The sequence below is a fragment of the Notothenia rossii genome (genome assembly GCF_949606895.1).
Source record: "Notothenia rossii genome assembly, chromosome: 2".
Taxonomy (NCBI): Eukaryota; Metazoa; Chordata; class Actinopteri; order Perciformes; family Nototheniidae; genus Notothenia; species Notothenia rossii.
This window is the reverse complement of record NC_136904.1, coordinates 37,974,450-37,999,408: the sequence shown is the minus strand read 5'-3', so window position 1 is coordinate 37,999,408 and position 24,959 is coordinate 37,974,450. Positions and strand designations below refer to the sequence as shown.

At 40.5% G+C, this 24,959-nt stretch overlaps 1 protein-coding gene across 1 annotated transcript; it reads left to right on the top strand.

Moving 5' to 3' along the window:
• Positions 1–8,044: 8,044 nt before the first annotated feature.
• Positions 8,045–9,886, top strand: LOC307029597 (zinc finger BED domain-containing protein 5-like; the record flags this gene model as incomplete). The annotated part of the gene is made up of 1 exon (XM_079665677.1): positions 8,045–9,886. The coding sequence occupies one exon, from the start codon at positions 8,045–8,047 to the stop codon at positions 9,884–9,886; it is 1,842 nt and encodes a 613-aa protein (XP_079521803.1).
• Positions 9,887–24,959: the final 15,073 nt, after the last annotated feature.

The window sequence follows — 24,959 nt, the reverse complement described above, 5'->3', positions numbered from 1 at the left end:
CTAGCTAACGCTGCACTAGCTAATGCTGCATGAGCAAAACAAACGCTAATTTATTTTGCAAAAGGTGCAGCGGGCTTCAAACACGTTCCCCTCCACTGGTTTCAACCAAGCACTAAATTAGATGTTTTCCAACCAAATACGGTTGGACTTACACTTCCCCATATTCATTTGTAAGTAGATTTGAAGATAAATGAGTTTCTGACTGCCGCTAGCTGAAGCTTGGATGCTAGGTTACTAGCTGGGTGTTCTCCAATAAGGGGCCGGGGGAAACAAAGTTAGTGATTACTCGTTCCATGTTGATTTAATTCAATACAAATTGTTGGAGGGAACTGAAAGGCTATTACCTACCGTGCTGGTTACTTTGCAGCCCGGACATTTCCCCCAAAACACATTTAGACGCTATCGCATCACAGAAGTACCTTTCAAATCCGATCATTTTTAAGGCCTTCTAAAACTTATATTTAAGACCTTTTTAAGGCCTTAAATTCAGATTATCAAATTTAAGACTTTTTAAGACCCCGCGGGAACCCTGTTTAAACAATTAAAAAGACAAAATCAACTACATTTATTGAAATAACAATCTTAATTTTAGGTGCCTCTTCTTCTTTTAAATTAAACTTTCAGACGTGAGATATTGAAATACAGTAATAGTATTGTTTATTTAAAAAAACTGAGCCACTCCTTACAGTTAACTTCATATTTCTTATTGTCTAAAGCAGTGGTTCTCAAACTTTTTTCAATCATGTACCCCCTTTGAAAAAAAATTCAACCAGGTACCCCCTGATCAGCGCAAAAAAAAATTTGTTCAGGAAAAAATGCCTATATAAAGAGTACAGTACAGCGCTGCACCATCAGTGTCTGATTTATTAAAACAACAACATTGTAGCTGAGAAACACTTAAATGCTACATTTCAAATGTTTACAATCCATCACTAAATGCATGGCAAACCAATTTTAACATTATGCAATGACACTAAGACGACTTAGTTGCATTTAACTGATCTTTTTAATAAGTTGTACTTAAAATGTAGTGAGAAACATGGGCTTGTGCTTCACTTAGGATCTTTGTCATTCTCGCTGACAGGGAGGCAACTGCAGTTATTTCACTTCGCGTTTTGAAATATGTATAACTCTGTTAATGTGAAACCCACACTGCTCAAACTTCCTTACTTTTCATAAAATTGGTATATTTATTTATTTTGGGGCGTGGGGAATGGAGACAAAAAAATATATGAGCATTTTATGAGCATGGGATTTTGACCCCTCACATAAACATATGCATAATGCTGCGCTATACTTTGCGGCCACACGCCGTTGCCAAGCAACGCTTATTGTGTAGGTGTCTTGTGATAAGCATGAAGTCATATCATTAACTAGAAGTAGCTAGATCTGATAGATTTGGACATAAACGCGAGTGAAGTATAACCGGACGCGAGAGAGAGAGATCAGAGATCAGATCAGCTGCTGCTGACGGAGAACACGCAGCTCTGCATGATCACAGCTCCGCCGCTGTGTCGGAACGTTGAGTGGAGCAAAATACACTAAGAGTTAGACCTAACACACTTAGCTAGTACGTCTACTCTGGAACTAGCTAAACTAGTTATACATACTGTATATGTATTCTTTACTGTCGGGTGACTTATTACAGGTTCAGCGAGCTGCACAAGACTGACGGGCTGTCAGGAGAGGGAGAGGAAAAGGGAGCACCCCGTTTATTTTCCCCATTTTATTATCCAGAATTACTGTAAACTTTTGAATAAAGTAGTTAATCTACTATTAGTAGGCCTAGTTTGTTTAAATGCATTACTTATGTTGTTTTCTTCATTAACATAAAATAAATATCACGTACCCCCTGCAGTACTGCAACGTACACCTAGGGGTCCGCGTACTCCCATTTGAGAACCACTGGTCTAAAGCATTTATTACACACATTTCCCCCTCTCATATTCACATTGTGGATCAATTGAGACAGCGTGGTGTCCAGAGAGTTGCAGATGCTTTGGTCGAAACCTTAGTGTGACAGATGTCCTGTATGTTGATTTGGCTGGAGAAGACTGACCCCTAGTTTCCACCGGGTCCATCTGTGCCGCGTTACGGCTTCGCTGCGGTTTTGGTCCGACCTCCTCTAGCGTCATAACCCACCGGGCCATTTTCAGAAGCGGAGCGTCTTTCCTGCCGGCTCGCAGTTTTTGTTGATTTGGGCATATTTCCTGGACAGGCTACTTTGTACAGACAAAGTTAATAACAATAATAATAATATTCCAGTTATAAAGGACATGAATCAAATATGTGTTGCTGTATTTTAGTGGTAAAAAAATGCATTCATCATCATAATTATTCTAATTTACACTGCCTGTAAACCGGAGGAGAACGCTGGCATTTCTCCTACTTGAAAGACTATGGAGGGATATATATACATATATATATATATACAGTATATATATGCTCTGAACGTTCCACTTCCTGCCTTCCCGACATTACCTTACGGCTGCGTCGCGTAAAAAATAGGATTCATCCTAATTTTAGAGAAGCACTGCGCCGAGACACTTCTGGGATGCTTCTGAGCCGTAACACGCCGTTTGTGGTGAAATAGCACCCATTGACTAGAGTGGCAACGCAGACGGACCCGGTGGAAATTGGGGGTGAGGTGGAGTGGCCTTTCTCTGGGAGGAGGACCAGGCCTGATGAAGAAACCACCAAATTACATCTGTTACCTCATTCACACCAACTCCAGTTCAAGCTCCGTGCTAGAGCTTTTCAGGTTCAGAACCGGTTCTTCGGTTTAGCTCCGGCTCTTTTCACCCCGCCCAGAGTCCGACTGGTGCTGCGTCATTACGTCATCGAACTGGCCCTGAAACACCATTGGTGTGAATGAGGCAAAGAGCCCATACTGGGCACAGCTGTCACAAACAAATGATGGTCCTGTTTGACTACACACTATTCAGTGTGCAGATCTTTCTGTTCACAATAAAAGTGTAGTTTCCTAGTGAATATCTTGAATTGGTTTTTAATCTCATATCAGCTTTTCATTTTCTTCTTGCCCCTCGGAGAAAACGGTGAGGCAGTTGTGTCCTTCAGGTATGTCCTTTCCTAACAGAAATGACAAGAAACATAAAACATTTGACATTATTTCAGAGTAAGTGTATTCTTTATGAAAGAGGTGCGTTAGAGGGCTGTAGAAATAAATACAAAATTATTTGAATGTGTTTTTTAAATTCATCCAGTGTTTCCCCTAGGATGGAGTCATAGCAGCGATGCTAAGGCACGTGGGCCCAACATAATGTGAGCGCGGAGCCCGTGGAATTTTGTAGTGTGTGCGCATGTGAAGTGCGCTCTGCCAATTTGTTTCTATGTGTATGCCAGCACAAGAAAGACTCTTGAGGGCTAGTACCAGGGCCGGTTATAGCCAATTTGCTGCCCTAGGCGAGATTTTATATATAAAGAATAAATGAAAAATCACTACAAAAGACAAGTAGACTACAAAAACAGAAACGTATTGACATAGGTCATATACGTCAAAATGGCTTCAAATGTATTCAGTATTGTATGAACATGTTTTAATTGGGGGGTGGACGTCACATCCTCTAAGGGGGTTCGGGTTTTTCTTTTTACATTTTAAAGTAAAAGGATTTCGATCTGGTGCACTTTGAGCACACAGTTACTAGAGACCTGATCTAGGGGGTACAACTCTAAAACACCCATATGAAAAGAATCCGTTTACATTTTAATAATCAATAAGTATATGAACATAACCAATAACCTACCATAGCCAATAACAAATAAATGTAACTTATTTTATTTTTGTTGTTCATTTATATCTTATTTTACCAGTTAATTTTTGTATCTCACCAACTTTAAACAATATTTTTGGTTTACTGTCCTATAGTTTATATTGGAATGATTTCAAACCTGTATTTATTTATCCTAATAATTATAAAATGATTGCCTTGGAAATATGTTTTTAACTTAACTTGTTGTAAACACATATTTCTTTTAGACCCACTGAGATAACTTAGACTAAAATTAACTATCTAAATACTCAGAGAGTCCTTTACCTCGCTGAGCCTCTCAGCCTGACAGGAGAGCTCTCCTCCACCATGGTTGTAGAAACATCTACTTCTTATATCCGTTACCGCAGCTAGCACCAGATTCTAATAACAACAGCGTCTGTACCGGTGCGCCCTCTCGCTCTCTCGCTCCCACGCTCGCACTTTGGCTGTGAGCGCCTGATAAGCCAACATCCCCCACTTACATCACTTACAGCGCCTATGTAAAAAATCGGCCCTGCCAGTACATACAGTGGCAATGTCTCAAGATTTAGCAAAAATACACCTTTATTGAACATTCAGTAACACAAATACTACAAATCCACATAACAAACAATCAAAAACGAAAAAGGGTCGACACTTATTATTGTTTTAATACAACAACAAAAAACCTACCATATAGGGGAAACACTGTCATCACTCACCAAAGATAATCAGATTATGAATGAACAGTCTGCAGTTAATCAACATTAAAATATATGTTATTATTACAATAATATTCAACTGTTATCAGAAATTAGTGCAACTGTAGGGTCATGCTGTTCGGTTGTCTCACTGCAAGAACCACTTTTACCATGTTTTTACAGACAATATGTAGAGACAAATGGTAGCAATTTTCACAAAGTAAAATAATAATTGCCTTAAATACATTGAAATGTGAACGCTGACAACAAAATCATGTTGCTTGGTCAAATCTAAATGTAACTTTTTGCAATGAAGGAACACTCAACTTCCTTGAATCAACTTCAGTATTTAGTCATGTTTAATGGAATGTATATCAGTGTATTATAGTTGTTACTTTATCTATTTAAACCAGAATGTTTCTCGATTCTTTGTACAGTATGAAAGGGGTCTTTGTACCTTTGAGTTCATGCTGAAGTTCACTTATGTTAGGAATAGGTCTGTCTCTCATGGTCAGCATCCTCTGGTCTGTCTGCATCACCTGGAAACTTTAAATAAACAGATAGTAAAGTCACAGACTTTTTTACATGCAAACGTCATGCCATAATCTTTTTGATTATCCTTAAAAGAAAGTGCTGGATATCACAGCCCTTACTGTATCTTATCAGTTGGATTGTGTATTATTGTCTAGTTGGGGTCCTTTTTATTTTACTGTTACTTTGGAATAGTTTTTCATGAGACAGTCAAATTAAATATGTCGTATGCCATATTCACATTCATTTGTAACACACACTTAAGGGTAAATACAAACATCTTTAACAAATGTAATGCAATGAATAAGCTTAATTGTCACAGAATCACACATAACGTCATATCTAATATTTAAACAAATCATTTCCTTGTCCCTAAAGCATTGACTACGCTATTTTTCGTGCAGGCATTAAGTTACATGTTCACGTTCTGCTGCCACAATAAGTCAGTTTCTCCAGTGCAATGATAATAAAATGCTAAGTAAGTATTCGTAATAATATTAATAAAAACAACAAGGTTTGGGTTCGTTCTTTTATTATGACGGTAACGTTAACCAGTAAGCTTCAATAATCAACTCCAGCTCAACAAACCATATTGCAATATCTACGTTAACGTTATTTCTGGAACCATCTGGAAATGTGAGATTCATATGTTTCAGATACACAGATCTTATAGTGAGGTTAATCTCATATACAGTACGCTGCTCTTCAACACTAAGGTGACGCTAGCTGTCTGCATCGTCGAGCATAGCGAATTTAAAGGTCACATGTCATGGCCATTTCCACTGATCATAATTCCATTGTTGAGGTATACTAAAATAGAAAAATACTGTGCAATTTTCCAAATTCACATTGGTTTCGCATACAGCATCTCTGTAAAGTATGTGTATTCAGCAGTAGGCCTATTCACTTTCTCCATTAAACGGCTCGCTGCAGCTCCTCCCCCCTCCCTCCGTGATTTCCTTGTTTAGCGATACACAGCCAAACACAACCTGAACACACACAAAGTCACAGCCGAAATAAAAACAATAATTGTGGCTTGATATTGAGTAAGAAAAGGGTTTATAGGTTGGTAAACGCTGTGAGAATGGGTCTGCAGAGAGAATTTTGCGTGATCCCAACTGTCTTTTATCAGCCTGCAGCACGGAGCAGAATTCAGCAGGGCTGCCTGCACTGAGTGTGTGTGTGGATTGGTCAATTTGGATCAATCAGCGGGGGCTTAACGTAACGGCTCCGCGGACGTAACGTAACGGCTCCACGGATTGGCCCATTTAGTTCCGGGTAAGCGCTTTCGTAAGCACGTACCCGGAAGAATCAAATGGATGATGACGTCATGATGACGTTTCACCAACGAGGCGTTTTGGGGAGGTATTTTCTGTTTTAGAGTTTTACTCGCTATAGGGTGTACTTTCAGGGTTTTGACTCTGCACACCGTTTACATGCAGAAAAACCTTCATAACACATAAGGGGACGGGTAATAACCGGAAAAGCATGACATGTGATCTTTAGATCAACAATATCAATGCATACAGTTACCTAACTAGCAAACTAACTAATGTACGAGGATGACCTTACTTTACCAACCTCACACAGAAGCCGTTTGTTCTACAGTATAATCCTTCTTAATGTTTTACACTTCTCTAATATGTTTTAACTTGTATGCTACGGGTAGCATCGTTAGCACAGATGTAGCTTAGCTGAATAAAAAGACCAGTACGAAATAAAGAGCTTGAATTTCACTTACCGAAGAAATTGCATTCAGGGACGGTCTGTTTTAACCGCAGAGCCATAAGATAAGTCCGATATTTAAATGAAGAATACTCCGCCAGGCACCAACACAGCAAACACATCAATGAGTTCAAGTTGTGTTCCCCGCATCAGCCTCGCAGCTGAGGCCCTGTAGCATCCTGGAGCATCCTGGAGCTTACTGAGCTAACTGAGCTACTAGCAGAGAGACATAAAGCTAGAAGCATCACTCACTGCAGAGACCTGTCACTCAAGGTGACCACGACCTAACTTATGCAAACACTTTAAAGACCCTGTGAAGTGTGCACCTGTGCATGATCTGTTATGCTAATACGTATAGTAATGACCAAAATTGTCCATTGGAACCCATATCAAAAGATGTTGGAATAGCAACGAATTTGACGAGTTTGAATTTGCCGGGGAAATCTGCAGTCGACCTTCGCCTTCGTGGGCGTGGCTTGCGATCTACTGCGTGACGTCACGAGATGGACGCGGCCGCACTGTTTACATTCACCACCGTTCATTTTTTCTCTTTTTCAAAGTCGAATTTCTCAACGTTTTTGAGCTAGTATTTTCCTGGAAAGTGTGTCGGAGTCGACTGGAAGTGATTGCCAATCGAGAAAACCTGACAATGGAGGCGACAGTGAAGAAAGAGGGATGAAAAACACAGGGGAAACGATGCATTGCCTCTGGCTGTAGTAATGTCAAGTCTGCCGAAGTGGCGATGTTTCTGTTCCCAAAAGATGAAGGTGAGCCTGACTGGTGTCATTGTTTCGTAGATTCTTTGATTGATCATGATAAATAAAGGCCACTGGTCGATTCGAGAGAGAGAGAAAGAGAGACTGAGAGAGTTACAGTGTTGTCGTTAGCATCTGGTGCTAGCTCGGAGCTAACGGAGATTAGCTGTTTCAACAATAAGGAGAGGGAGAGTGCTCTCCTGTGGGACTGAGAGATAACGTCAGCTCAGGGAGGTAAACTGTAGCCTAAGTCAGTGGTTCCCAAACGGTGTGCCGCGGCACACTGGTGTGCCGTGAGGCAAGTCCAGGTGTGCCGTGGGATTTTGTGACAAACATACGTTATTATTGCAATATACAACTACACAAAAATAATTATTTTTTTATTTACTATATCAGTACTTTGTATGCACACATTTCATAATACAGAGGCAAACTCTATACCTAAAAACGATTATTTAAAAAATAATCCTCACAGAACCCCGTATTCCGCTGTTAACGCAGTTGCGCAGGTGGGATTTATAAGACTGTGACACATCAAAGGCTGAAGGACAATATTAAAACTGAGAAACAAGCAAGCGGGAAAATGGAGCGCTTTCTTGTGCGGAGCAAACCAGCAACCACCAGTGTAGAGACTGCCGACAACCCACCACCGAAAGAGAAGAGGAAAAAAACTGTCAGCAGACAGTACCATGACAGTTATCTGTCTTATGGCTTCATTTGGACCGGGGATGTGAACAATCCTCAGCCCGAGTGCGTCGTCTGTCGGGAGAAGTTAGCAAATGCTAACATGGTTCCAAGCAAGCTGAAGAGGCACTTGGAAACCAAACATCCCGCCCATGTTCACAGTAACTTGGACTACTTCAGAAGAGCGCGGGATCTGAACCAGAGGCAGCAAGGACGTTTGTTGGATTCTGTGAAAGTGTCTGATAAGGCAATGGAGGCGAGTTACATGCTAGCGGAGCTCATTGCAAAGCAGAAGAAGCCTCACACAATAGCGGAGACACTCATCCTCCCTGCTTGCAAAATACTTGCAGGTGTCATGCTGGGTCCAGATGCCGCAAATGAGCTATCGAAAGTGCCGTCGTCTGATAATACGATCAAAAGAAGAATCGACGACATGTCGGAAGACATTGAGGAACATTTGGCAGAGAAACTGCAGGCGAGCGGCAGATTTTCCCTCCAAATAGATGAATCTACGGACATCAGTGGGGCTGCCCAACTTCTGGCAAACGTCAGATATGTTGATGCTGACTCCATCAAAGAGACATTTTTATTCTGCAAAGAAATGGAAAGCCACACCACGGGAGAGGAAATATTCAGGGTAACTAATGACTATTTTAAAGAGAACAGTCTGACCTGGAATATGTGCGTCGGTCTTTGCACAGATGGTGCGGCGAGCATGACGGGGAGAGTGAAAGGATTCATTGCTAAGGTGAGGGCACAAAACCCACATATCGTGACAAACCACTGCATTCTGCACCGAGAGGCATTGGTTGCCAAAACCATGCCCCCGGAGTTGACTGAGGTGCTGAATCAGGCCGTGCAGATGGTGAATTACATAAAATCAAGGCCCCTGAAATCTCGCCTCTTCTCCCAGCTGTGCGCCGAGATGGGAGCCGACCACCAAAGCCTGATCCTGCACACAGAGGTACGTTGGCTGTCACGGGGGAAAGTCCTATCCCGTCTTTATGAGCTTCGGGAACAGCTTTTGGAGTTTTCAGGTGAAAACGCTGTCCCACATAAAGACAAGCTCGCGGATGAGAGGTGGTGCGCCAGGCTGGCTTACCTCGCAGACATATTTGGGCATCTGAACGAGTTAAACGCCAAGCTTCAGGGAAGGAATGAAAACATTTTATCGTCCACAGATAAGATTCGGGGGTTTATGGGCAAACTTCTCCTGTGGCAGGAGGCTTTGGAGCAGGGCTCCATGGAAATGTTCCCGCTGACATCAGCTGCGCCGCAGGCAGCTAAGGAGCGCGCTGTGTATGCGGAACACCTTCAGACCTTAAAAGAGAGGTTTGAGCAGTATTTTCCACGTGTGGCTGACATCGAGGACTATGACTGGATCCAAGACCCATTCCACCAGGAATCCTCCACAGAGAAGCTCTCCATGAAAGAGAGAGAGGAGTGCGCAGAGCTCCGTGTGGACCGCACACTGAAACTCAAATTCAGTGAGCTCCCACTGGATCATGTTTGGTTGGCTTCTGCATCGGAGTACCCAAGCATCTCCCACCACGCGATTGAGCAACTACTTCATTTTCCCACTACCTACCTGTGTGAGCTGGCGTTCTCTACTCTGACTTATATGAAGAACAACAGCAGGTCACGGCTGTCTGTTGAACAGGACTTGCGAGTTGCCCTCTCTTCAGTGCCACCGAGGATTAAAAAAATCTGCGCGCCCCGACAGGCACATGTATCCCATTAATCTTTAAATAGGCAAATTTTAAAATAGCACATGTTTCAATGCTGATTGGTGAAATGTTATATTCATAATTTGTAGTTCAGGACCATGTTTCCTTGCATTGACAGTTCTCTGTGCTGAGTTTCTGCTGAGTTTCCGTTGCCTCATTTTTAATTTTGTGACCTGTCTGGTTTAAATGAGTGTGTTGCTGCTTTGATGAAGCCTAATTTGCTAAAGTTTAATACATTATATAATATATATATTATATATATATATATAATATAATATATATATTATATATATATATATAATATATATATATATATTTATATTTATAAATTAATTTAAAAAATGTTTCGTTAATAAATATTTCATGAGTAATATAGTTGTCTTTGTCACATTTTATTTGCCATTAGTAAATAAGTATGCACATTTACAGATATTTTACATGATATGAGTGATAACACGTGTTATAAGGGCTATTTTAGGGTAGGTGTGCCTTGAGATTTTTACTTGTCCTTTGGTGTGCCTTGGGCCCAAAAAGTTTGGGAACCACTGGCCTAAGTTATGTCAGTGGGTTTGGTCATCTATGTAAACAAATATTTCCATCTATGTAATATTAGTTGTATAAAATAGGTTAAGAAATCCTTCCAATGTTTTTTGATTATTGAAATATATGTTTCATATGAGTGTTGAGAGCTGTATCCATACATCTTTTAATGTTGCCCTCAAAGTGCACCAGATTGATCACTTTCCTCATCTATCCTGTCCGAAAAGCTGTCCAAATCAATCATTTTTCTCACACTAGTATCACTTTCCAAAGTCTCCGCCATGTTTACAATTGCAACTGGGTACATCTTGTGACGTCACAGCCACTATCGTCTGCAACTTCCGTTAGGCTCAGACGGCAAAATTAATAATTCATTAATTCATTAATTATGAATTATTAAAAATTATTTTAGCCATGAACAGGCACAATGATATGTAAGGAATGAAACTGCCATTTCATTTTGGTGCAAAAACATGCACTTCACTGGGTCTTTAAGACCTAATATAACTAAAAGGGTTGTTATAAAACAATTCACCCCCCACACAGATGCCATGAAGGGGGAATCTAACTGTACAGAGAATATGGTTTTTTGAACCACGATGTAAACATGTTTATTTCTGCTGTAAAGTTGGTCATTTTAACATGGGGGGTCGATGGAAATTGCTCCCTTCTGCAGACTGCTCCTACTGGCCACTAGATGAACTGCAGTTTGAGGCACTTCCTTATTGGCCTCCCGGCTCTGCCCAAGAGTTTGCCTTGTTTTAAATCCAATATTCTTTCCCCCCAAACATTTATTATTCAATCTGGGTGATGGTTTGATGTGGGAAATGAAAGAGTTGGCAGGCTTTTCTGTCCAATGCCTCAGGTAAAAAAATGATGACTGCTGTGGTCCTCCAGCTGGGCTCTGATATAACGAATCGATAACATTTAGACTCAAATCAAAATCGAAGAACCCAAACACGTCCATCCACTCAATTGATGTTGTATCAAAGTAATTTATTTGTAACATTAGCACATTATCAGCCAGAGACGCTTATGTTTCTAGGTTTCGAGCTCTTGTAAAGATGCCGTCTCTCCCGCCATCACCTTTGATCATGATATGCATATTTCATGACCAATGTAATGTCAATGAGTCCTAGACTAATCCACCTCGGAGCCGTGGGGAGCACACCCAATGATAAGGGTGAGTGAACTCAAACAGACCGAGATAAATATTGTATTTTACGAGAAGGGGAGAGAAAGACGCAACAGGGCCAAGGGACACAAGGTTGAAGGGAGGTGAGATATCGGGAAAGGATAGCCAGAGAGGGAAGTGTTTGAAGAAGGAGAGAATGAGGTAGACACGGAAAGAGATAGTGAGGGTAAAAAATGGAATGGGGTTTAGGTTATTACAGGTCAAATGTTGCTGTCAAGGGATTCTGGTTGAGCTGAATTTCTGTCAAGTTTCCTCCCTTTTGTTGACCCTGACAGCCCATACTTTTGAGGTCAACAGCAGCTTGTTTAATTATTGACTCCTCTCCGAACCATGCATCATTAAAATCAATTAATTTCCTCAAACAATCTCGAAATGACGACTGGAAGTTCAAAACATTTGACTTGAATCTTTTATCACCGCCACATGTTTTAATCATTTCAAATATGTTCTCACACCAAGATCTGGTTCTTGTTCCCGCCCCTATATGGCCATTGGGAGACGATCGAAAGACGTCCCGGTGAGCTAGCAAATGGTTGCTACCTACCATGCAAGGGAACAGCAGGGGAGCACAGGAACCAAACAAGCAATCCAAACATTGGTAGGAAGACGGAACATATGTGTCGTACTAATTTGCCAGATGTATAGGTTCCCTTTTTTCACGCTTCCTCTTCTCTTTCTTAGGGCTCTTCAGTTATGTATTCCCCTGTAAATGTGTTTGATTCTTGGAAGCTTTTGATGCTGATGAATTTCGCCCCATAGCTCTGTGTCCCAGCCCCAGCTCTTTGCAAGTGATGTGACACCGGATACATCATTACGGGGTCCTCCACCACCCCACCCTCCTCCCCCCTGGCAGGGAAGGGAAGAGGTTATGTGTTAATACAGGAAGAGAGGTTGTATTGTACGTCCAATGATTAGCCTTCTTAGACCTAATTATGTCCTTAGGGACGACGGCGCTCCTCTTCTCCTCTTCGCTCAAAACCCTTTTTCCCTTTTCTACTCTGTACTCCTCCTCCTCTTACTCTACCAACCGACCCCCCCTACCTCCATGCCCTCTCTTTCTTTCTCTCTCAGGTAATAGACACTCTGGATAACCTTTTCTTTCAACATGAGCAGCATGCATTCAAGGACCATTTTTCTCAGAGTAACCCAAGTCAGCCTGAACTGAGAGTGAGTGCTTGGGAGGTAAGGATGGGCAGACAAGCAGAAGAAAAATACATGAACATGGCTGTTTTTATGAGAGCTACAGAGATGAAGAAAAGGGAAAAAAGAAAGGCAAAGAGAGAGAGAAATGATTTCCACTACACTGAAACCCTCCTCTCTTGATTGTGCATCAATCCCTGGCTATCTCTCAGCTGCAGATGGAAGCGGAGGGAACCCGATTCCACCTCAGTCTGAAATCTGAATAAAACATGCTCTCTGCTTTACAGTTCAAGGCTGCTATAAAGGCATACAGGGTCCTCTAAACTTCTCCAAGTGAGTCTCCCACTCAACAGATGCCAATTTGGCATGCTGTTATGAGTAATAGGAGTATGATGATCCTCAAGTATAGGCACTACACCTTTGGGGCAATAAACTGTGTTCTTCTGAAACACATTCCCTACTTTTTTATGATGGTTTCTGAGAAGTTGAAAATTCTCTAATCTAGGTTTGTTGAAGTCAGGGTGAACGAGTTTAAAGAAGCAGCTTATTTATATGGAAATGTAATGGAAATCAAGTTGTACCATAAGCGAAATATTGGATTGATTGTGGAGCCATGAGAGTTATGTACAAACTAAATAAAAGTGGAAAAAGGGATTTTTGGTTGAAAAAAAACATATAAAATGTGACAATTAACAAACCGCTTTATTAGACATGTCATGTCTACATTTGAGCTTTGTCATATTATGACTGTGACATGTTTCCATGATTTAATGTTAAAAAAAACTCTTTATTGTTCTCATACTGCCTGTGCTGCAGCACCTCTTTTCACCCTCTGTCTGAAACCAGAGACCAGTCTGCTCTGATTGGTTAGCTGGCCAGCTCTGTTTTGATTGGTCAACTGGATTTGAGGAGTCGAGGAGGGGGAAATTAGAGAAATGTGAAAGGCCCCATGTGTTGGAGCACAAGCAAATAGGAGCGTGAGTGTTACATGGTGATATTGATATGTTAAAGTAGTAAACAAAGGAGTCCAATGGAGGAGTCTCAGGCATGGGGGGAGAGTGTGGGAGAAAACTCCCTCTGGAGGGAATTTGGGGATTTTAGCCTTTGCAGACCATTCACATGCACACAAAAAAACGATATAACCCTATAGTGAACACTCCAAAAAGCATAAAAGGGTCTCTTTAAGACAGCAAAACTGAGCAAAGGTTCTAGGAAAATATCATATTTGAGGTAAAAACAAGCATAACTCATAGTCATGTCATTACAAATTTAAAAATGTCAACACCCATTTGTTATCTTTTAGTGTGTAGCATGTTTCAGCAATAGCCATACAATGCCACTTAAAAACTGCCAATGATGTTACGGTATGTATCAGTTCAAGTCCTGTTAATTACTTTGAAGTATTACCTTGTTGTGTGTCAATCCACATTAGTTTTATATTAAAACAATGTGCCACTATGAATGTCAAGCTAATTGTGTGTTTACTGCCCTGTTGTTGTTGTTGTTGTTGTTTTTGTTTTTGTTGTTGTTGATGATGATGATGAATACAGATAATTTGGATTAGTATCAGTATTATAATACTTTTCTTGCTATTACCATCAGTCAACACCCATCAAAGATTGATAGAAGATTAAGAATTCCAACCATTGGTTTAGTCTGGTACAATGTGGATACTGCAGTAAGAACCAAATAGAAAAACAACACAGTAAACCTAAATACTGATAGAAACATATTCTTTCACAATAAAAAATGATGTTGCCGGATCTAATTTGGTTACTCTACCGCATTCACTACATCAATTTATTGCTGCACCCCATAGCTTCATTCCACCAGAAAAACACAAAGCATGAGTGGGCGGCCAACAACAACACCACATGTTGTGGACAAAGGAACTAAGTGAATGCAATCCAATATAGAAGAAACTATGAAATACCATGAACCCATGCAACCAAGAACCAAGCTTCTTACAGTTTTTCTCCTAAACTCACTTTTTTTTCAAGGAACATTCTCATACAACTAGCGGATAAAAGTGTTTGATTGCCAAACATTGACACATATGTGCATCTCTGTGGATTTCCTGTTCAAGCACCCTTTCATTTTTTTCACATTTACAAAGTTCAAAATGGAACTAATCTGTGACTGAGTGAGCGAAACATCTTAGTTTGTGCATTTTGAAAGGAAATCTTATCTCTAATGGGTTGAACAGAAAGTGAATAGGAAATGCTTAACACTCCCTTGACACCAACAACATGACATGGAACTGGAATAATTGCAGTTTGATTGCTTTTTAGAAAAATCTTATGAATCCCATGATTTGTTTTATAGCTGCAATAGAAAAAAGGAGAAAAAACTGATTTCAGACTGAATTGCAACATCATTGTGATCATTGCACAAGGGTAAGTGACACATAAGAAAGCACAAAGTGGTTGGCTTCACATTTCAATTTTTAATTGTGTTCTTCTAGGTCTGAAAGGCACACCCACTCTAAATGCAGCTCTGGGAGTGTATGGAGGGAAGTACAAACTGATTACTTAGATGACTGCAAAATGTGCTTTGAATCGGTGTGCCAGGCGGCGGAGCTTAACTAAAGTGAGCGTCCGCTGATTGGCTAAGTGTTCAAAGTGCTTGTGTTCCTGCAGTGTGCAGAATACGTGTTTCACTGTGTCTGGAACCCCTCTCTGTGTTTCAGATGTCTACTATGATTTTAAGTCAAGTACAGTTTTTAATATTGCAAAGAGTCCTTTGGAGAAATGGTTCTGATGAGCTTGCATCTGCAGTGCGTTATTACAACTAGTGACCACAGCTTATGAAAATGCATTATTCAGTATTTTTTCTCCATGGTAGCCTATATGTTCATTTGATACATTTAAAATATCTCTGTACATATACAGTATGTATTTATCTTTCAGTTTGGCCCTTAGTGAGTATCCAATGAAATAAAGCAAGGAGAAGTTCTATGTTGACGTTATGAGGACTTATTCTTCCTTTATTCATCAACCTTGTTGAAATCAGTTTTATATAATGTGAATGTTCGTGTTTTTAGTTTTCATTATAACCCCTTATTGTGATTATGATGTATATTTATTTATTTTGTTATCATTTGGAAGATCCTTTTTAGATATTATTTTTTATATATATATAGGCTATAACTGTGTATTTGTGCATGTATGTATACAAAATATATATATATATATATAATACATATATTCTGACTTTAAAAACATTTATTAAAAAAAATATAGTATTAATAGAATATTCCATTTGAAATAAAGAAAAATCCACTATCAATCCCGATTAAAAGCTTATTGTGTTAATAGAGCAGTAATACTTACTTTGTTTGCACGTTAAGGGGAATACAAATTGCCCCAAAAAATGTAAACAGTGTTCTTTCTGTTCACCGCGCATTACAGCTATAATCTATTTCGTATACCCATGGCTACAAAATTGACAGTTGTTATGGTGAACAGACGGCAGCTGTAGGCCATCTCTATATAATCAATTTAACTGCACAATAATTCTGTTATGATGGAAAGAAAGAGCAGCGATGACTGCTGCCTTGAATTAATGGACTCTCTTGAGAAATAACTGAAATGTTAAGCATTGATAACTATACATATGCACATTTACAGTAGTCCTAAACTGGCTGTTAGAAATAATAAGGCCTCATCATGGAGGCCCTAGTTGAATAATGCTTCTTTATGGTTCGTGTTGAAGATAAAAGCTATTGTGTGCTATTGTGTTATTATATTTCTTTCAGTACATTTTATATTAAAAAAAAAGTGTGAATATTAAGAATACCATATTAAAAAAAGAATCCAAAACAGTCCATCTATATGTGCATATTTCTTATTTAAACATTTTTTTCTGATCCAACCTCCAAATAATTGTTGCACAGTCCCTAAGCATGTCATTCACTGTGATAGAGAAACACAACATATTCACATCATCTAAAAGTGGATTAAAAGTGTCCATACAGAGAACACTGGAGGTAGAAATAGACACATTAAGCCTGAATTATCCTTTATGATCAATATGTCAAAGCGTTGGCCTTGGATTTAATGATTACACTGTGCTAGTATATTAGCGTGATGCATTATAAATCCAATAGCTTTGTCTGCTGTGTGCGCTTGCCCTAACATAACCGATAGTGACGTAATAGAGGTCAAGCAGAGTATTTAGTCTTAATTTTCCACGGCACTGTTAAAAAAGAGTGCTGATTAATATTCCTTTGTAAGGAAAGTGAGAGAAAACATATATGTCCTCCTCTCATTCCGTTTTCCACTGCTGTCTCTAATTAAATGTGGTGAAACAGCCTTGCGTTTACATTTTGTCAGCAAAGTTTCCCCACAATGCACCCATCTGAATTCCAAATGATAAATGAAAATCCTGCTATTAGTGGAGTAATTCCATTAAAGGCCTGCATTACGGAAATAAAGACAAAAACATACAGTACGTAATTGAATTTTCTCCGTACGGTTTCTCACAGGGACCACGGTGGATGAGACCATCTATCGAATTTACTAATATTTAAGTGCCTCATCGTTCCTGAAAACCACATTACTTTGTGCATAAATTTGCATGCGGCATTTCCTCTAAGATGTATTTCCTTTTATCTATACCTCTCCTGCGTATATTAGATATTTCGAATTCATCCCCACTATAACCGAATCACAGTTTTTAGTCCGTGTTCTTTCCGCCCATAGTTAAGAGGCTTAATAGAATCAAGTTTTGTGAGTTTCAAAGTAACAAACACTTACTCCACCCTCCAGGAGATTGATAACGCCCACAGTGCATGTTTGAATAATGTGAGACATGACAGAGGCCACAGCCAGGGCATATTTACTGGCTCCTCGCATGTGTTTGGATGCAGCCTTAACAGGGATATGGATCCCGGCCTGGGGAGATGTCTCTGCCTTTGCTGTGGGATCATTATTCCGATGGACAAAGCCTCGGTTATAAATAGATTCACGGAGGTCTGGGCGACACACTCTTTGTTTTCAGACCGTCCCTATTTGTCTTATTGATCTGAATATGTGTGGCCACAGAGCAGCTGTTAGGAGGAGCCGGTGGAGAGATGGTGTGGTGCCTTATGTTACTTGCAGTGCGACTTGGAAACACGTATATTGTGAATGATTAAGAAATTGTGATATTATTTTACTATTAATTAAACGATGTGGCTCATATTTATAAAGCATCATCACCCAACTGTCAGCATTTATTATCTCGCTCATTGCTCTGGATTTTTAAAAATATTTGACCTTTTATCAACAACTGTTTTGGCAGCTGTTTTTGGTTAAAAAATAACAGACAAATCAAAGTGTGATATCTGCCCAGCGACAAACAACAGGCAGACAATGTATTTCATTTCACTAAACTAATTATGTTGTTAAATAATAGAATAATGAAAGCAAACACGATGCATATTAAAATATGTAAAATTAGCATCTTCCAAATTCAATGGCAAACATCCAATTTTAAACTATTATTCCTCTAAAACAAAGTAAATAAAGAGCAAATAAAGCACTACTAAAATTGGTAATTGTAGGTGCTATATCTTACTAGTGTTACGTTATCCGAAAGGACCCAAACGCAGGACACGACAGAGTGTTGGAAAAAAGGTTTTATTTGAGGTGGAGGAGCGTGGAGAATAATCCGGCTGGAATGGCCACTGGTGGCGGCTGGTGATGATTACACTGCGGCCGGAGAGTGATCCTGGAGCACAAGAAGAAACACGTAAGAAAAACGTTCAGTGTTGAGGTAAGAGCTAATAATGCTAAGACGGCTAACGGCCCGTCCACACAGCGTGCGTTGTCGCTTGCCGGCGGGCGTGTCTGAAACTCGACCAACAACCAATCACATGAATCTCTCGCCCCTGACTTACAAGCAGTGGTTTGATTGGCTAGAGCTTGTACTGGCATATGATTCGATTGGCTGACACTTCTGCCGAGGCGTCAAAAGTTGAACATTGCTCAACTTTTGTAACGCACCGCGTCGCTTCCCACAATGCAGTTCAGCGAAAAGTGACGTCACCCCATTCAAAGTGAATGGTGAAGCGTCAACGCATGCCGCTGTGTGGACGGGCCGTAAGAAGGCTGAGAGTTTTACCACTGGCCCCTGGCCAACTTGGGGCCCCAAGCCACATTGTGAGATGAGGCCCCTCCCCCCCAACCGACAGGAGTGAAAACAAAATGTTTGGAAACAAAGTAGGCCACTTTGCAAATATAATTCCTGTTTATTATTATTATCAACACACTTACTTTTTTATACAGTGAGGTAAATGTGCATGTGTATGTCGTTCAGTTAGACCCTCCAGAAAAACGCGATTCTGCGATCGCAGAATTTACCGCATAATCAGCAAAATGGCGCAGATTTCTAAAAGGCCGCATATTTATCAAAAGGCCGCATAATCCCCGCATTTTTCCACACAAAGTTGAGAAAAAAAAAAGTTAACTCGTCTTGACGTGACGTCATCAGCTCGTGCATCACAGGATGTAAACAACACTGTATAGAGTGAACGTGTGGAGCTTACACGATAGAGAAAACACCAAGATGAAAATATCTAATCCATCTCATTTACCGACGAACATTTCTATTAAAGACCGGGCAAAAAGTGGGGGGAAACTATTCTGCACCCCGTGCAACTGTGTGTTGGAGCATAAGAGAAAATCGACGGTGACGACCCACTTTGATTCATTCAAACATTCGAAAATGCTTTCTGCTGCTGCGGACAAGAAAGCCAAACAACTCACGTTCACGAGGCATCAACCTCCAAAACCCTTTCGAGGGCTACAAGAAACGAGGTGAGTAGCCTACAAGATTAAAGCTGCAGATAACGAACGAGTAAATGAAAACAGAATGAGGCGGAGAAGTGTGTGTGTGTGTGTGTGTGTGTGTGTGTGTGTGTGTGTGTGATTAAAATAGCCCAATTGCTTTTACAATAAATAAACATTGAATGTGTTTAATTGAATAGTAAAGGGGTTTAACGTTAGTGGCAGGTTGTGTGTGAGAGAGAATAAATAAGACAGCCCAATATTAAAAAAAAAAGATCGATATTTTTTTTCCGCATATTTAGCATATTTCGCAACTTCCCGCATATTTCGCAACTTCCCGCAGTTTCACCGCATAAAATCACATAAAACCCTGCATGTTTAATCGCATAATCAAGGATTTTAGCCCGCATAATCAAGGATTTTTGCCCGCGTTTTTCTGGAGGGTCTATTCAGTATGTGTTTACAGGTGAATACGTCTGCATCACCATGAAATGTGCAAATTGACATAAAAATTAATAAAAGGGGAAAAAATGCTCCATGTTTTTTAGGCTGTAAACTTTAACTGTTATGTAATCCAAATAGACAGACAGTGTATCACTATTCTTCCTGTACATTAGCAGATAAAAGGCATAACATACTTGAATGAATGTTAAATAAAGAATGCTGGAAATAACTGCATCTCCATGAGCCTATAGCCTATGCCAGGGCTATTCAACTACACATTCAGTTGGGCCAGATTTTATAACTACAAAATTCAGCTGGGCCAGACATTCAGCGGCCTGTAAAAAGTGGGTAGTGACACATTTTAAACCAACACATATTACTGCGATGAAAAACATGCAATTTTTATTCATTGTTCATCTAACAAAGGTAGGTCAAAAAGTGCATAAAAACACAACAAATTAGCATTAATTTAACAGAATCTGAAAAAAAAAAAAGTGCACAGTTGTAGCATTACATTTGTTTGCTTTAGAAGTCAAATATTCAGGTTATTTTTTTTGAACCAGGCACATCACAAAGTGCATTTACTGAATACAATAATAGCAGTCTTAATAAATGCGCTCACATACAAAAAAAACAGCTAAAGAGCTCCAATGCAACACAAAGAGGTAGTACTGTAGCAATATTTTTTCACCTTTCAAGTAATAACAAAAAAATCATAAGTTTTGGTCACATTTGTCCCAGACACATTACAAAGTGCACTTAAATGAATACAGAAAGAACTGTCAAACACTTCAGTGCACAAACCCATAACAAGGGATACGGGTAACTATATGAATGAATACTACACTACACGTCTACTATAGTAAACTAGGTGCTTACTATCACCTCATTTGTGATTTGTCATCGCTGACTTTCTCAATGGGAGAAGGGACATTTTTTGTTTTGAACAAGAGCAGTGATTTTTGGCTCATAGGATGTCAATGCAATCCTAAGACATTGGTGAAGAGTGCTGTCAGTCAGGGAGCAGCGAGTGCTACTTTTGATTGAGTTCATGTGTGAAAAGCTTGATTCACATGTGTATGTTGATCCAAATATAGGCTACTGAGCACACGGATCGCTACTTTCTGAACGTTAGGGAACTGCTGTTTTTTGACATCACTCCAAAACTTCGCTGGCCCTTTAGTGCGCTGCATGTCAATAAGTTCCAGTGTATATTTCCCCTTGTCGATGCAGGGGACCACTTCCTTTGCTCTGGTTGATACGTCCCCCTCTATTACAACAGTGAAGGGGTCTCTGGCAAAGCCCATCATCACGTCTGTGGGCAGAGCAAGTCCATCCAATCGACCGTTAAAGTTCTCTTTCAACCTCGCAATGAAATCTGTCATCACATCCGTGATTTGTGCCGGAGATGTGATGTGTTTGGGGAGCGTCGGAAAATGCAGCATCCGACCCGTGCTCAAGTCGGTAGCGAAAAGGTCCAGCTTGACTTGGATCTGCTCCACAAGATCAATTACCGTTTTGTCTCTGTTTACGCTTCAGAGTTGAGAGGGACATGTTTTAGAGTTGCTATCATAGGAACACCGTTACTAGCACCACTAGATGCACTTTCAAAAAACGTGCTGCGTTGTGGTTTGGTGGTTTCTATGCAACGCGGAGTGTTGCGTTCATGGTCTGTACTAGTGTAGGAATTTGGCTACGGGAGGCTGGGCCACTCGGGAGTTCATTCTGGGCCGCATCCGGCCCGCGGGCCGCCAGTTGAATAGGCCTGGCCTATGCTATGCAGAGACTGCCTTCTTCATGTTGTGAATTGCAGCTGATGTTTTAATATGGCAATTGGCAATTTGACTTATACAACATTCTCAAGTTGTACATTTGACTCATACAATAACCTACCTTTGAGTGATGCTCTAGTTTCTTCATGTTTTGTTTTTTGCGCCGGACTGAAACTGTCCTTTCAAAGACATCTCTTCACCTGCACTAGTGGCCGTATCAAAGCTGTGATGCGCAAGGCGGGGCCCCATGCAGCCTGCGTGACTGGCCTGTAGGGAGGGGCGGCCCTGACTGTGGGTTAAACAACGATCTGGCGCTGACAGGTTGTGTAGCCTCCGCTGATATGCCATTTGTAAATGGCTGATGGGAATCAGGTGTGTAGTAGGGGAGGGTGCACACAGGGGCGGAGCTTCCTACAGGCAATATAGGCGGTTGCCTAGAGCGCCACCTAGAGGGGGGCGCCAAAAATTGCAACAAAAAAAAAAATGTTTTTTTTTTTTTTTTTTTGCTTGAAGCAGTTTTGGCGCCCCCCCTCTATATCTTCAACCATTATTCTTACATAAAAAAAAAAATTCTAACATAAGGGAAAATGAGCCAAAAATCTAAAACGGTCGGTCGGTCTAAGAGCCTCGGCTTTAGGTGTTCACAGTCAGAACATGCTAGAGCGCTGTGCATTGATGGGTATCGGTCAAGTGTTTATAAAATTGAGCGTTGAGGAAAGAAAGACTAACGTTAGAGAACTATGAAGAGGCAAAAGCCATCTGGGGCGCAGTATAAAAACAGAAGAAAAGAAGAAGAAGAGAAACGTGCCAAGGTGAAAGGTATGCAATTTTGATTGTATTGTCAACATTAGCGAATGGATCATGTAATCTTGCTAGTTAGCCAAGCCAACGTTAGCTAGCCAGCGTTTGTTATTGCCATTCAGTCGAAACTGTCATAAGGCTATTTTCTTTGTGTCATGAAATAGAAATATTAGTAATAATAACAATGTTAGTTTTGGTGTAGCGAGCTAGCCAGTGTGGTGGAATGTTAGTTAGTTGGTAACGTTAGCTAACGTTAAGTTTACCTCAGAAAGCACATTGACTATCCGAGTCAAACATTTGCCAAATTCAACCCTGTCATAATGTGCGCTAACGTTAGCTAACTAGCTCAGTGGTTCTCAACTCCAGTCCTGTTGAAAGTTTTCGTTCCAACCCAGAACTAACACACCTGATTCAACTGTTCTAATAAGATAGGCATAGCTCTTGATTAGTTGAATCAGACCTGTCAGGCTGTCCTAATGCTTACTAACTAAATAATAGCTACATTTAACAAATGGAAATTATTCAATGTTGATAATACACATTTTGTTATATCATTTTAGATTCACTTTTAAAATATCTGGGACCATCTGCTGCATCAGTTGACAAGGAACCGCCATGCACCTCAGCTGTGCCGGCTTCCTCAGGTGAGTGCAATGTGTCAATAGATGTTCCTGATGATAAATAATTGAATGTGAAATCCAGTCAATATATTTGCTCTTGTGTGTTCTTTCTATATTTATAGACCTAGAACCACATGAACGAACGTCAGAACAGCAAGCTGCTCATCCTGATGAGATGACCACTGATTCCACCCTGCCACTGACCACTGTGTCTGTTTGTTCTGGTGAGTACAATATGTCAATAGATGTTCCTGATGTGATGATAAATAATTGAATGTAAAAATGACTGTCGTGCCATTTCTAATCCAGCCAATATATTTGCTCTTGTGTTCTCTATATATGTATAGGCCCAGAACCACTGCAAGGAACGTCAGAACAGCCTGCTGCATCTCATCCTGATTGCACCACAGATTCCACCCATACACTCTTCTCAGGTGTGTGCCTGATGAATGTAAAGATGTTTAGCTATAAACCTAATTGTCCTCATGCTTTCAAATAATTGCTTTCTGTTTTTATTTACATTTTACACACTGTCCCAACCTTTTTGGAATTGGGGTTGTGTGTGTGTGTGTGTGTGTGTGTGTGTGTGTGTGTGTGTGTGTGTGTGTGTGTGTGTGTGTGTGTGTGTGTGTGTGTGTGTGTGTGTGTGTGTGTGTGTGTGTGTGTGTGTGTGTGTGTGTGTGTGTGAGAAGATATTGTGAATATGAGGTGAGAAAATGTGCTTCACATGCCCTCCAGATGCAGCAAAGACAGATGATCCACTACCAACCGATCCTGCTGACTGCCCTTCACATCTCACAGACACAATGAGGACAGAGTTTGTTCGGAGAGGACCATATCAGATAACACCTGATTTCATTTTCCCAAGGAGAGATGATGGGAGAAGTTGCCACCACCAGTACTTCAGCAGGACCTTAGTAAATGGAGAAAGGATCAAAAGAAGTTGGGTGACATATTCAAAAAAGAAGAACAGTCTTTTTTGTTTTTGTTGTCAACTTTTATCTCCAAAACAAATTCATTTAACAAATGCAGGACTGTCGGATTGGAAAAATGCAAGTGCTGCTTTGACCAGCCATGAAAATAGTCCGGAACACCTGAACAATTTGGCGTCATGGAAAGAATTGGCAGTTCGATTAAAACAAGGTACAACAATAGACAAACAAGAGCAGGCCCTCCTTGAGGCAGAGAAGAGTCGGTGGAGAGCAGTGCTGACACGACTGGTTGCTATTGTACAGTCTCTGGCAGGGCGAAATATGGCATTGAGAGGAAAGACAGAAATACTCCACTCTCCTTCAAATGGAAACTTTTTGAAAGAGGTTGAGCTTTTGGCGCAGTTTGACCCAGTGATGAAAGACCACATCCACAAGATTAAAAGTCAAACATCCCACCACAGCTACTTGGGCAAAACCATTCAGAATGAGTTGATTGAATGCATCAGTGGAAAGATTCTATCAACAATAGTTCAAGAAATAAAGAAATGCAAGTACTTTTCCCTCATTTTAGATTGCACCCCGGATGTTAGCCACACTGAACAGCTGTCAGTAGTCATCAGAATTGTGACACTGGAAGAAGACCCCCAGATTAAAGAGCACTTCATGGGATTCCTAGTAGCAGAGGAGTCCACTGGTGAAAGTTTGTCCGCCCTGATTTTGAAGAGGCTGGAGGAGTTGCAGATTGCCTTTGATGACTGCAGAGGACAGTCATATGACAACGGCGCAAATATGAGAGGGAAGAACAAGGGAGTACAGGCCAGGCTACTGCAGTTGAACCCAAGAGCTTTGTTTGTGCCTTGTGGGGCACATACA